General features: G+C 46.0%; 1 protein-coding gene across 1 annotated transcript in view; it reads right to left on the minus strand.

Annotated features, from left to right (window-relative positions):
• The window catches only part of PTPRG (protein tyrosine phosphatase receptor type G), a 696,636-nt gene that overhangs the window by 38,036 nt on the left and 645,429 nt on the right, over positions 1-13,171 (minus strand). The window contains exon 15 of the mRNA XM_080675721.1: positions 2,456-2,547. Coding sequence (XP_080531847.1) covers positions 2,456-2,547 — 92 coding nt within the window. The remainder of the gene's footprint in view (positions 1-2,455; positions 2,548-13,171) is intronic.

Here is a 13,171-nt window from a genome sequence, read left to right on the forward strand (position 1 = left end):
CAGACAATCGCTGGTAATTCTGCTTTTTCTCCGCTGACGTCAGCTCATTACAGACACTGAGGGAAGTCTGGAGGGTGTTGAGGTTCAGCCTGCGGGCTCGCTTCAGAAAGCCCGGGACTTAACACCTATGGCTGTCATTTCAAAACGAAGCCTCCCAAAGCCTTCGTTTTCTCCTGGGTCAAGTTTCCTCATCTGTAAAATGGGGACAATAAAGCAGCCCCCTCCTGGGTGGTCCTGACGAGCGAGGTACAGGCTGGCCGTCGTCATTCCACGTGAGAAGACCTGGCAATCTGGGGTGAGGTTACTGCTCCCTTACCATGATGAGGGTTTTGTGTTGTGTTTTTAAAATCACACACGATCTCCTCTCCTGACCTTCCTTTTATACCCATTACGATCTCCTGTTTCTAAACCAGCCTCAGTACCTCCTTCCACAGCCTGTTACCAGTTTTCCTTTTCAGCAGAGCCAGGCAAAAGCAATGCTATTAGTGTTTTTAAATACAGCCCATTGCCCCTACGTTAGAAGCCGACAGTGTATCCGTGAGCTCTCATGCTCTGTCTCATTCCCCTTCGCGTCGCTCCCTTACTGTTCTCTTGAGAAGAAGGAGATTCCTCCTGTTCTGAGCACCTCTGGTTTTCAACCTTTCAAACCAGACAGACTGTGAAATGACGCCAGCAGAACAACGCCTGCCCCCTCCCTCCCTAACTACCTGCTCATAAGATTTAAGCCCTAAAGTTCAATACAGGCTCCAAAAGCTGCTGGCCTCCATCTTTTTTTAGGTTAGAAATAGGGTACAGATGCCCAGGATTTGATAACAGGCATGGTTCTGGTGCTGCAGCAAAGCCATTTTAAGTCCCATCAAGTTTACAGAGGTGTAGCTGATTATTTTGAATAATTAAATGGTGTCGAAACCAGCTGTGATGAATAGCACTGGGGTCTCAAATCATAAATAATTGAGAAACTGGAGTTGCATTTGATCATCCTGATCAAATTCTGTTCTCTGGAGGATAAATGTTTGTCCTGAATACCATCAACATTGTTAAATGCCTCAATATTCTCGCTCAGTCATCCAGCCAACAGTCAATTGAACTAAATCACTATAACACCACACACAGTTGCTGTCCTCATGAATACAAAACGTTTGACTTTAAACCATGTTCTCTGCAGTTGAATAGGCTCCTTTTTGGGTAAGCGTCAGGCACATTACATACTTGACATGTTTTTATTTGTTCCATGAAACACAGGGCCGGGCAGGGTAAAATCGCTCTCCCACCTCTGCTTTGATACTGCTCAAAAAACAAAGCAAAACAGACACTAAGAGAAAGGCTTTCTTTAACATGAGTTGTCGCTGTCACTGCCTGGGGATGGCCTTCGGACTCAGAATCTGCTCAGAGACGGGCTCTGGCCCTATTGCTATTGCTCATCCTCCATGCGGAATCACCGCACCTCCCAGCTGTGCGGCTCGAGAGAATGTCACAGGGCTTGTCTTCCATCACTTCATCTGATCCTCATGCCCATTTGTGACAAGAGGTGGGCAGGTTAGCATCCTCATTGTCGTTTCCATTTTCAAGTAGAAATGAGACAGAGGGAGGAACCGACTTGCCCAGAACGCTAGGAGACAGCTGAGCTGCCATGAACACTTGGCCTCCACGGCACGGCTCCTGCTGCCAGGGATGTGCCTAGCGCGGCGCCTCGGTGGGGAAAAGGGCAGTCTAGTCTGTTTAATCGCTCCCATTGCCACCCTGTCACTGTGAACTGGCAGGGACCCCAGAGCTGGCAGGCTGCTGCGAGCTGCACGCTACCTTCTTTCCTGTACCCAGTGCTGGGAGCCAGGCGGCTGTTAGCCCGTCTCGTCTCCCAGGATTCCCAGTCTAGGCAGCATCAACCTGCGCAGGCCTCCCTTGCCATGACCCCAGCACTTTCAAAGATGAAGTTCATCATTCATTTTCCCCAACTTGAGGATGTAGGTGACACTGGGGCCATTTTAGAAATGAGGATGCTGGGCTCAGAGACGCAGTGACTGGCCCAAGGGTGGCCCAGCTCATTACAGGCGGAGCCAGCATCGCCATCTTCAGATTCCAAATCTGCAGACCCCGCCACAGCTGCGCACCTTGGACGTGCAGCCCCTGGGCAGGGTGGCGGGGGCGGGGGGGGGGGCACAGGGAGCCCTGTCCTTGTGGTGGCTGCAGCCCACTTAGGATTAAAGTGAAGACAGAGCCCGAGTTCGCCTTTCCACCTCTCAGCCTGTTCTTTCACAGAAGTGCATGTTGGGGACATGACACCTAATTTTTATTCAGACAAGAATGCCTGTTAAAATGATAAGTATAAGGAAAAAAGGAGAACAATACACAATCTCCGCTTTCCGCATGGTTATGCTTGACGTCAATTCATTTCAAGTTTACAAAAACCCCTGTGAAATGAGAACTAGGTCTCTGGACATTTCACTCTGAAACATACCTCAAAATCCTCGGAGAAGCCATGCTGGTTATTGGAATAGAGCTCCCCGATGTGTTTCACAAACTGTTTGACCGGGATGGCCTCCATGTCATCTGGGAATAGAATGACATTCAGAGTCACACAGTCTATCTCCACAGAACAAGCAGCACCGGTAAGGGGGACAAAAGACAAATGCGTGGTTTTCTGAAGGAGTGACACCACCGTGTCACCTGAAATAGACATCCTCGAGACAAGCATCGGGATTCACTTTATGTTAGGGTCTCATTACGATTTTGAATGTTTATGGTTAAATATCATTTTTAAAAAAGGTACATCATAAAAATTACCTCTATTTTTATATTCAAGGCAATATACCCAGTCAAATTGCCACATACGCTTAACTAAAAGTCTGATCTTATCAAGGGTACCTATTTGTCAAGACATTTTATCACAAACTGGTTGGCATTTTTAAATTGCTATTCAATGGGGCCCAGCTTGAAGTTGGAGCGATTAAGTTCTAGTTGCAATCTCTGCAGGCTAAGCAATCTATATACACCATTACAGATAGATGCCATGTACAAGCCGCCTTAGGGTTCAATGCCATCTATGTAAAGTATTCAAGATTTTAGTTCAAGACAGCTGTGTCCGTATGATGCCAAGTAATCAGTTTGGCTGAAGTAACGGGAGTTTTTTTGGTGCCGACAGCCTAGGTATGGATTCAGGAAGACGCCACGTTCCAATTTGTTATGTTGTCACTCCACGAGGGTGCTTTCAGTTCCTGACCCATGTGTGCCTCAAGCTGCTCTACCCAGATCCGAGCCGATGCTTGAGGGCCCCTGAGAAACGACCACGCCCTGCTAACTGGAGCTCCCCAACCTCTCCCCTCCCCCACCAATATTTCCTTTAAAAAAGACTCCGCTGAATTTGAGATAAACAACAGACATGACATTTACTTTATTCGGAGTGAAAGATCTTTGGCAAACGCACAAACATCTAAACTGCCACAGATGCTTTTCTTAGCAAAGGGTATGAAGATCTGTATGTGTAAATGAGGTCCTACTTTGGCAAGAATGTTAGAGATCCAGGCCTGACAATCTGATTCCCCTTCATCTGGTGACAGCTAACATTGACTATGTCATTCCTCCTCTACTTACTTTCGAGAGAGCAAAGCTCCAGGGTGGCTTTTTGCATCTATTGACATTTTCAAACTTGAATCATTCTTAAGCGGAAAATAGCATCTCCTATATTTTGTTTAAGGAAGGTGATTTATGTGTTCATAATCCAAACTGCTTAGCACAAGAAATGGTCCTTGTCAAACAGGTGCTACTCTGTAAGCGCACATCTTTCTGTGTGAACAATTAAAGACCTAATCATTTTAATAGGCCATCTTACGAAAAAATTGCCAAGTTATTTACCAATATTTCAGGGTTGAAGCTGTTCATGAATATGCAATCACGTTGCACACCCAAGAAATCTATAGCTCCGTGATGATGTAACCGGCATTAATTAAGTAAGCAGAGCCAAAATGTTTCCCCAGAATATTTAGCAGAATGCAGTTTAAAAAAAAATGTTCCCCACATTATCTGATCAGTTCACTTAAAATGTTCAGATGTAAGCATATTTTAAAATAATGATCAAATGGCAAATACATTAGCTTGGGTTGAAAAAGGGGTTAATTATGTACAAAATTGGAGAGTGTCTAAAAGAGTAACCCAAGAATAAGCTCATCTTCAGACAAGAGGCAAAATAAGAGAGATGGCATGAAGCTAGCCCCTCAGACACTCTCGGATACAGACTCCAGCCTTTCTCTCCTGTTCATTGTCAAATGAGACATTCCTGTTTGCAAGGGCAGAGTGTCATCGTTAACAGTGTCAGAGGGGAGGACAATGACAGGTGAGAACTGTAGATTCCTAATAAAGTTATGGTGAGCACATGGACTCTAGTTCAAAATAAGAAAAAGACATGTTCGCTTTAAAGCTATTTTTCTCTGCAAGGGACAAGCCACAGCATTTTAGAGGTCACAGCCTACCTCAAGTCATTAAAACCATGCTTTAATGTTAACAGTCCTCTTTTTCCCCCTGAAAAGTGCTCATCTGTAACACCCAGGCTAATGCCATGCGTGCCCAGGAACCGGACTGCCCGCTGCCCCAGGGCTAGATGCAGCAGAAACCCAGCAGGGCACAGCAGGCTCATCCTGGCAAGAGATGAGTCACTAGCCTCTCCAATTCGCTCCTTTATCCAAGGAAGTCTAACCACTCCCCTCGGGTTACCAGGCATCACCGGAAACGCCATGAAACTGGCAGCCAGCCAGACACACAGACACACACAGACACACACAGACACACACACGCCCCACATGCACGCTGTACTGGCCACCGTCAGCTACCCAGATAACACATTACTTGTCTTTTAATCAAGATAAATGAAACTGAGGGGCCATAAATCTTTTTTCTCGATATTAAGATGAATATAAGGCTATGACTAATTAGAAGTCCTAATAGTTTTCCTCTTATACAGTTTTTCTATTAAATGTCTGTCAGCATGAGCCAGATAATTATAAAATTGCTGTATCCAGCAGAAGGCCAGGCAATTAGGGCACCATCCCAGACCTGAGCTGCTCGATTTTCATCTGGACGGACCCTCTGTTACAAGAGCACATCCATCTGAAAGATGTTATTTCCACGAAACATCGGAGTCTCATTAACGAGTGCAGAGAATATTAGGCAAAACCATGGACCAGGTGCTTTCTGTGCCCTTTTATGTAGCACATGCATTAACCTGTATGATTTTCATGCTCATCTTAGAGTGGAGAGACAAGCTCAGAAAGATTAACTGAAGGCTGCAGTATGGCTGCAAAAGCTGGCCACCGACCGAAGGCCCAGATGCTCCGGCTCAGAGACCGGGTATGTCGGGGCAGAGTGAATGGGAACCTCTGGATGAGGCACTGACTGAGCACCCAGGACTCAGCCAGAGGGAAGTGAGGTGGCCTCTGCCCAAGGGAACCTTTGTGTGGGAGAGTGAATGCATTTAAGCATATGGTGGAGACGAGAAGTGCCATCAAAGGGATGGAGCTGGTGACTAAGGTGAGGGCACCTGTCCCTGATGCAGTGGTGGCTCAGTCAGGTGAGGGTAGCTGTCTCGGATGCAGTGGTGACTCAGGTGAGGGTACCTGTCCATGATGCAGTGGTGACTCAGTCAGGTGAGGGTACCTGTCCCTGATGCAGTGGTGACTCAGTCAGGTGAGGGTACCTGTCCCTGATGCAGTGGTAACTCAGTCAGGTGAGGGTACCTGTCCCTGATGCAGTGGTGACTCAGTCAGGTGAGGGTACCTGTCCCTGATGCAGTGGTGACTCAGTCAGGTGAGGGTACCTGTCCATGATGCAGTGGTGATGGGGAGAAACAGAGACCAAGAGCTGAGTGGAATCCCAGTGAGGATGCTGCTCTAACCACCTGCCACACAGTAGATTGTTAGGGTCTGAGGGCAGTTGGTATAAAGAGAAGGCAGCCACCATTTATTAAGCTCTCACTGGCTGCCAGGGACTGTGCCACATGCTTTTTCATAGATTTATCTTTGTAAGAACTAGGCAAAGGGGACCTTGGTATCCTCCCATCACACACAAGGAAACCGTGGGGACTTATTTCTAGTGACACCATTCCTCAGTGATAGAGCTGAGATTCGAATCAGGTGCACTGAGCCCAAACCTGCGCTCCTATAGGCCGAGATTCACTCTCCAAGCCCCACGGCATCGAGGGAAAGTGAGGCATGAGAACAGCTCAGCAACCTGATGAAAGGGTACTTTCTAATTTTGTGCCAAAATTTTTACTTGCTGGGTTTTCACACCACAAAGGTATATTCCATTAGGCAAAAACAGGGTTGCTACTGTCATCACGCAAGCACCCCATTATAAAATGTTTGAGAGTCTGTTGCAAATCAGCACCTGCAACGTGGGCTTGCTGTTTAAGTGATACTATTTATACTTTTCCCCAGACTTTAGCCCTTTGTGGTTGGAACTAAACTCTGTAGGAAGAGGCCTTTTATTTTGGTCAGTCGGCAACAAACCGCCCCGTGGACCACTTCTGAGGAAGTTGAAATTAACCTCTGGTTTGCAGGCACCGAAGGCAGGCGTGAGCACTCCCTCAGAGAAGGTGCCGAAGCCAAGGATTCTCAGGAGGAAAAAGAGCAGAGTAGCGTGACCACAAAGGCAGCATTGGGGGAAATACGGAAAAGTGGATTTGAACACACAAAGAAAGCTGGTTCCAAAGCCTGCGGCCATGTCTCTGCTGTGCTCACATGTTCAAGGCCATGGGCGGAAGCGCCCGGACTCCGTCTACGCTTCTAACCCGCTCGCGTGTGCTGAGTTTGCTGGTCATCAAACACAAGTGGAAAAGCTTAGCTTTCTTGTCAGCAATTTTTGGTGTGATATTCGAAAGGAAAAATCAGCCACCCAGGGGGGCACTGCCACGGCCCAGCCCGGGAAACCTCCGGGAAGGCGCTCCAGCCTGTGAGTCCGTGACATTGTGCAGCTGCCCTGCTGCCAGCCAGGGTGACGGACACGCCCGAGTGCCGGGCACCAGAGGATGGTGTGCCCACCTCTGTGCGACTCCCCTTCTGCATCTCTAAAATGGGGATAATGACAGGACCTAACAGAGTGTTATGAAAAGTAAACTAGATAACACAAGTACTTGTAAGAGCACTTGGACTTTAGCAAATACGTAGTGATTGTGGTTTACTGTTTGGTGCTAATTGCTTTATGCGTATGATCCCCCTGAGATCTAGGGGCTGTCATCACCTTCATTTTATAAATGGGAAAATGGGCTCAGAGACCAAGGTGCCCAGCCAAGGTCCACCGTCGTTATCAAGGATGGGGTCAAAGCTGACCCCAAGGCTGGCTTCTTCTACCTGATAGGACCTCTCTAGACCTTCAAATGAAAATACATGGTTAGAGAGGCCAGAGAACCCATCAGTTAGCTGCCTGGGCTGCCTGCTGCAGGGCCGTTGAACACATACTCCTGCTTGCTTACTCGGGCAGTGTGTGGGTCTATCATTATCATTAAGAGTCCAAGGGGCTAAGTCACTCACTCTGTGATCAATCTCTGTCAAGTTCATTTAGCCCGTAGTGGTTCCCTCAGCCCTGTTCCAAATTCCAGCCAAACCTGTCCGTGGGCAAGGGGAACCTACGAAGTCCCAGCACAATGCGTGGCTGAGGTCACTCCTGCTCAGACCCTCCCCAACGCCACGTCCCAGGACTGGGCTGTGAGCAGACAGTGTTACCCACTCCTCTAGTGGACAGACCTCGAACTTAGGAACACAGTGTCCTTCTTGCCTGCCCCTGGGCCCCAAGGCCATGTTCAGGCCTCTCTGTGCCCGGTAATACCTCTGTATCCACTTAGGAAGATACATTTAGGCAACTATGAAACACTAGGACATTACCGAGATTTCAGTCCCTGAGTCAGGACACAACAGCGGATTTTTGTCCGGACTCTGAGGAGGCAAGGAGTGTTGAGGAGATTGGAACATTTTATTTCCTGCCATAAAAAGAAATCTCTTTTCATTTGTGACACAGTGAAGTCAATAAAGAAAGGGCTTCATTATAGTCAAAAGACCAATGAATCTTCTTTGAAGATAATCTCTGCATAAATAAAATATGCCAACAAGGTTGCTTTACACTGCGCTTTTAAAACCCTTTTATATGCTGGCACCCGCTGAAGCCAGGACCTTCCATGAAGGTCTGTTTTAACTACCAGAGAGGCATGAACCATTTCTGGATTTCTAAGCTACTGGTTAGCAACAACATTTTGTATTGTAATGCTCTTATTAGAAAGTGAGATTTTTCTAACTTCCAGAGAAAAGCATAAGCTAAGTTCTGACTTTAAAAAGCTATATATAACAAAAGTGTAAAAGAATAAGTAATACAGTATAGTGAATAGCCCCACCGGTGTGGCTCAGTGGTTGAGTGTCAACCCATGAACCAGGAGGTCACGGTACGATTCCTGGTCAGGGCACATGCCCAGGTTGTGGGCTCGATCACTAGTAGGGGGTGTGCAGGAGGCAGCTGATCGATGATTCTCATCATTGATGTTTTTATCTCTCTATCCTTCTCCCTTCCTCTGAAGTCAATAAAAACATAATATTTTTTAAAAATACAGTGAATATAATTTGTAGATGACATATGTACACAAGGCTTCATTAATAATTGCAGCAAAAATATTATTCCATTTTGTTGTTTCAAAACAATATTCCCATGTACAATTTAACTTATCTGGGGGAGGGGGAGGCCCACTTTCCCCAAACTTCATATAGGGAGGGAGCAGACACTGCAATTCACAATTTTCGTGATAAAGAATTGATGTCATTTCTACAGTGATTGGAACGTGACCTCAAAAGCACTTCTTTCATGTTGGATAAATCCTGTTGCATTAGCCACCACATTTTACATAAGTGTAGGTGAGACCAGGAAAAACTATCTATACTCTTATAAGACTGTGTACACTGCAGAGTGTAAATTCCTAAATATGTTAAACTTTGTATAATTGATCAACTTAAAATTCTCAAAAATACCTATAGCCCTAGCCAGTTTGGCTCAGTGGATAGAGCGTCAGCCTGGGGACTGAAGGGTCCCGGGTTTGATTCTGGTCAAGGGCACATGCCCGGGTTATGGGCTTAATCCCCAGTGGCGGGGGGAGGGGGTGGGGGGCGTGCAGGAGGCAGCCAATCAATAATTCTCTCTCATCATTGATGTTTCTCTCTCTATCTCTCTCTCCCTCTCCCTTCCTCTCTGAAATCAATAAAAATATATTTAAAAAAACAACCCATAAACTGCTGTCTGCAAGGGCTGACTCTAGAAAGGTTAGCAAAGCTTTCCTTAACCATTTGTCTATTTTATATTACTTCTCTGAAGTCAGCATGGATTCTCCTTATGCTTTGGAATAGAAAGATCAGAGCTATTTATTTATGAATTTTAACCACAGCAGAATCATCCCAAAATTGCTGATTTAATGTATAAATTTAGTCAACATTCAACATGTTTATGAATCCTCCTGGAGTCATTTAAATCACACAGGGAATAAAAGTACTAGTGGGTTGAGTCGCTTCCTTAGGAAGGAAGAGACTAAAAATGACCAGAGAACAAAAGTAAGGGGAGAGGGTCTTTGATATGGAGGAAACTTTAACCAGTTAACTGCCACGATATTTTGAATTTAATTAAAAAAGGTCTGCCCCTTGTGTCTATAGACACTTATGGTGTACAAATGGTTAACAGAAGGATGATGAATTCCAAGACGATGAACGAGAGTTTAGTGCAGAAGCTAATAGTTAGTGTTAGTGAAAGTAATGACAAAGAACAACTCAGAAAAAAAACAAACGCAGAGAATATTCACATTTTGAATTTGAAGAGGCCTTGATTGAATGAAGCAATATCCAAATGAGGAGCCCCAAGACCTGAGATCTGAGAACTGCCAAAACAGCACCCCAAGAGGTGGCAGGGCCATTTCTAAGCATCTGTGTCCTGAAGTCTCACAGAATTTTAACGCTCTCTCCACCATTTATCTATGTCACCTTGGGCAAATTAAACAACTCTGAGCCTCAGTTTCTTCACCTGTAAAATGGGGATATCAACTGCACCAGTCTCTACAGGAATACAGTGAAAATAAACACAAAGCATGAAGTTGGTAAATGCTCAAATATTAGATGGTGATGATGATGTTTTCTAAAAAAAGGTTAAATGTAAAATAAGTTCTAGGAACAGAGTCCTGTGTGTGGAATGTGGAATGTGTATATTCCACATTTCACACTGCTGGCTCAGGAGCTCTATTTTGTAACAGTTTTGGCACCTGAATTTTCCATCTTACCCTGTTGCACACATTTTTAGCCAGCACGGTGATTCAGTGTCCAAGTAGTTGTCTAGAAATATACTTTTAAACGTCAATTATAAATATGAGGCATTCCAGTGATACAGCAAGTTGATAAATCTGGGCCTGTAGACCCATTATTAGGTTTTGGATAAAAATGAGACGTAACTGAGATCCAATGGGCAAAATTAGTATTCTATATGATCTCTATAAATATCCTATTGTTTTTAGAAATAAGAACAATTAGAAAATTCCCAAGGTAAATGACTTAAAATCATCCCAAGGAGGTCTCCAGTAGAAAAAAGTTGGACAGAGAGTTTAAACAGAATGAAAATAACTCATAAATTTAAATTGTGTTTTTCTCATAATTAATTTCCTCATGTAAGAGAGAGTTTGTACTGTAATAACTAGAAGAAACCACAAGAATAAAGAGAATAACGATGGTTAAAGTGCTTCATAAATTACATTTTACAAATTTAATTGTTATTATTATTTAATATAATATATTGATTTCAGAGAGGAAGGGAGAGGGAGTCAGAGATAGGATCATCAATGATGAGAGAGGATCACTGATCGGCTGCCTCCTGCATGCCCCCTACTGGGGTTTGAGCCCACAACCCGGGCTTGTGCCCTGACGGGGAATGCAACCTGTGACCTCCTGGTTCATAGGTCAACGCTCACCCTCTGTACCACACCAGCTGGCCTACAAATTTAATCATTAAATAGGATGGTGGGGTTTTATTTAAGAAAAATAAGAAATTGGGATCACGTTGAAAACTCTTTAAAGAAAGGTCATAGGGGGTAACTCCTTCCCAGTAGAGGGTGAAATGAGTTTACCCAGGCATCTCTTCATAGTTAGGAAGGCTATTCTACCTGGGAAAACCTGGGAAAACAGAGAGGGGAATCTCTCTTAGTTTCACTAGGTAAGTCCTTGAACACCACACGCATTAAAGCTAAGGTCATTCAGTTTCACAAATAGGCAACAACTTGTCAAGGATGCATCTACGATGCCAACTGAGGTACAGCCAGGCACATGGATTCCTCAGCCAGTGGAGAATTTGAAGACATTGTATTCCCATGTGCTACCATGAGTAAGAACTGGCAGAAAGTCGTGTTTAAGGAAGGCCTTTGGGTTGAATTTTACTTGGTCATGAATAGGGAGCTGGGACATGAATCAGGAAAGATTCAAATGTGTCTCTGGTCTAAGACTCCTCCGAGGTGTGGGTGGCAAGGCAGGCATGACTGATGGCATGTCCTAGGATCCTGGGGGTTCGGAAGTCTAAAGCCCAAGCCAAAGAGGGTGGCACAGTGGGCACACCCAGTGGGGGTGGCCAGTGTGAGGGGGATCCCAACCTGAGAACCCGTGAGAGCTGGCTTTCCAGGGCTGCGGGACCAACAGCACAGGGTCCAGCGGACACGGCTCACTCTGCACCCAAGTGCTTTCGCCATCACCCAGGTGAGCTTTAACGCTGCCGCCAGTGCGTTGGGCAGGTAGCCTGCTCACTTCACAGATCCTGAGACCGAAGCTCAGAGAGGTTAGGTCACTGACCGAAGGCCTCAAGGTGGACACAGGGCGAGATCCTCAGTTTTCTAATTCCTAACCCCGTGGGAGCAGAAAATAAAAACGAAGACAGCACAGAAGTATCTCACCATTTAACCTTTGAAAATTGATTTCAACTGCACAGCTACCCAACAGCTGCTTGTCACATGAATCAGTTTAGGGGAGAGAGGCTCCCGGGCAATTTCCCAAGGTCAACAGATATTCTAGGTGATGCAGGAGGAAAAGGCTTATCCACACATGACTGCACAGACTCGCAGACCCGACAGAACGACTTCCTCCTGGCGGGTGGGAGCCTGGCGCCTCCTGCCTGCTCCCTCTCCTCTCAATGCCAGAGTGCAGTTCCCTCCACCACGAAGGAGGGGCAGGGCGAGCAGAGAAGTCCCGGGCTAACACAAGACAGATCCCGAGGCCACAAAATGGTCCATGGAGAAGTTAATCAGAGACTTTCTGCTCCCCACTCGTTTCTGGGGGACAGGCTTTAGTGAGAGAAGCTGACTAGATGAGGAGCACAAGGCCAATTCCAACAACATCTAATGAGTAAACACACGCAGACACACATACAGGGCAGGGAAGGCCCCGGCCGTAGCTGCACCTGGTGAGGGTTTGCAGACAATAGCAGCCTCCTCCCTGGCGCTCAGAGAACGGCTGACTGCCTCGGAGCTTCGCAGCTGTGGCCTTTCAGGAAGGTTTTCTGACATTCATTCATTCTCTCTCTCTCTCTCTCTCTCTCTCTCTCTCTCTCTCTCTCTCTCTCTCTCTCTCTCTCTCTCTCCTCTCGCCTCTTTCTCCTCTCTGTCCCAGAGATAAAGAATGCCTACTATGTGCCAGGTATTCTTCTACACTAGGGAGACCCCACATGCCTTTATGAAGATCTCCTAGAGTGGGGACACCTTCAAACCCCAGAGGCTGACCATCCTGGCTCAGCCACTGTTGAACTCCTGAAGGGCCATGCATTTCCCACAGGGCTCGCCACTACCCCCACCCCTCGCCCTGATGGAGTGTACGATCTTTCTACCGGAGGACAAACGAAACACATTCCAGACCAAGCACATAGCCCTCGACCTCCACGCGAACGCCTTAAGAACCCAAACTTCCAACTCCAACACAAATGACTTTCAGAGTAAGGAATCAGGGGAGGAAACTCAATCTTAAAAATGTATTGCACATTATGATTTTAAAAAAAATCTAAACACAACCACCTATGAAAATGAGATGCAGTCCAAGTAGACTGCAAAAGTACGCGTTTCTCCCTTTTTCTACCGTTGCCTCCCTCCCTACTACGCATCTGGTCAGAGTCACTTGTTCCTCGGAAGGAGGATTTCATTACT

This window comes from Plecotus auritus (genome assembly GCF_963455305.1).
Source record: "Plecotus auritus genome assembly, chromosome: 6".
Classification (NCBI taxonomy): domain Eukaryota; kingdom Metazoa; phylum Chordata; class Mammalia; order Chiroptera; family Vespertilionidae; genus Plecotus; species Plecotus auritus.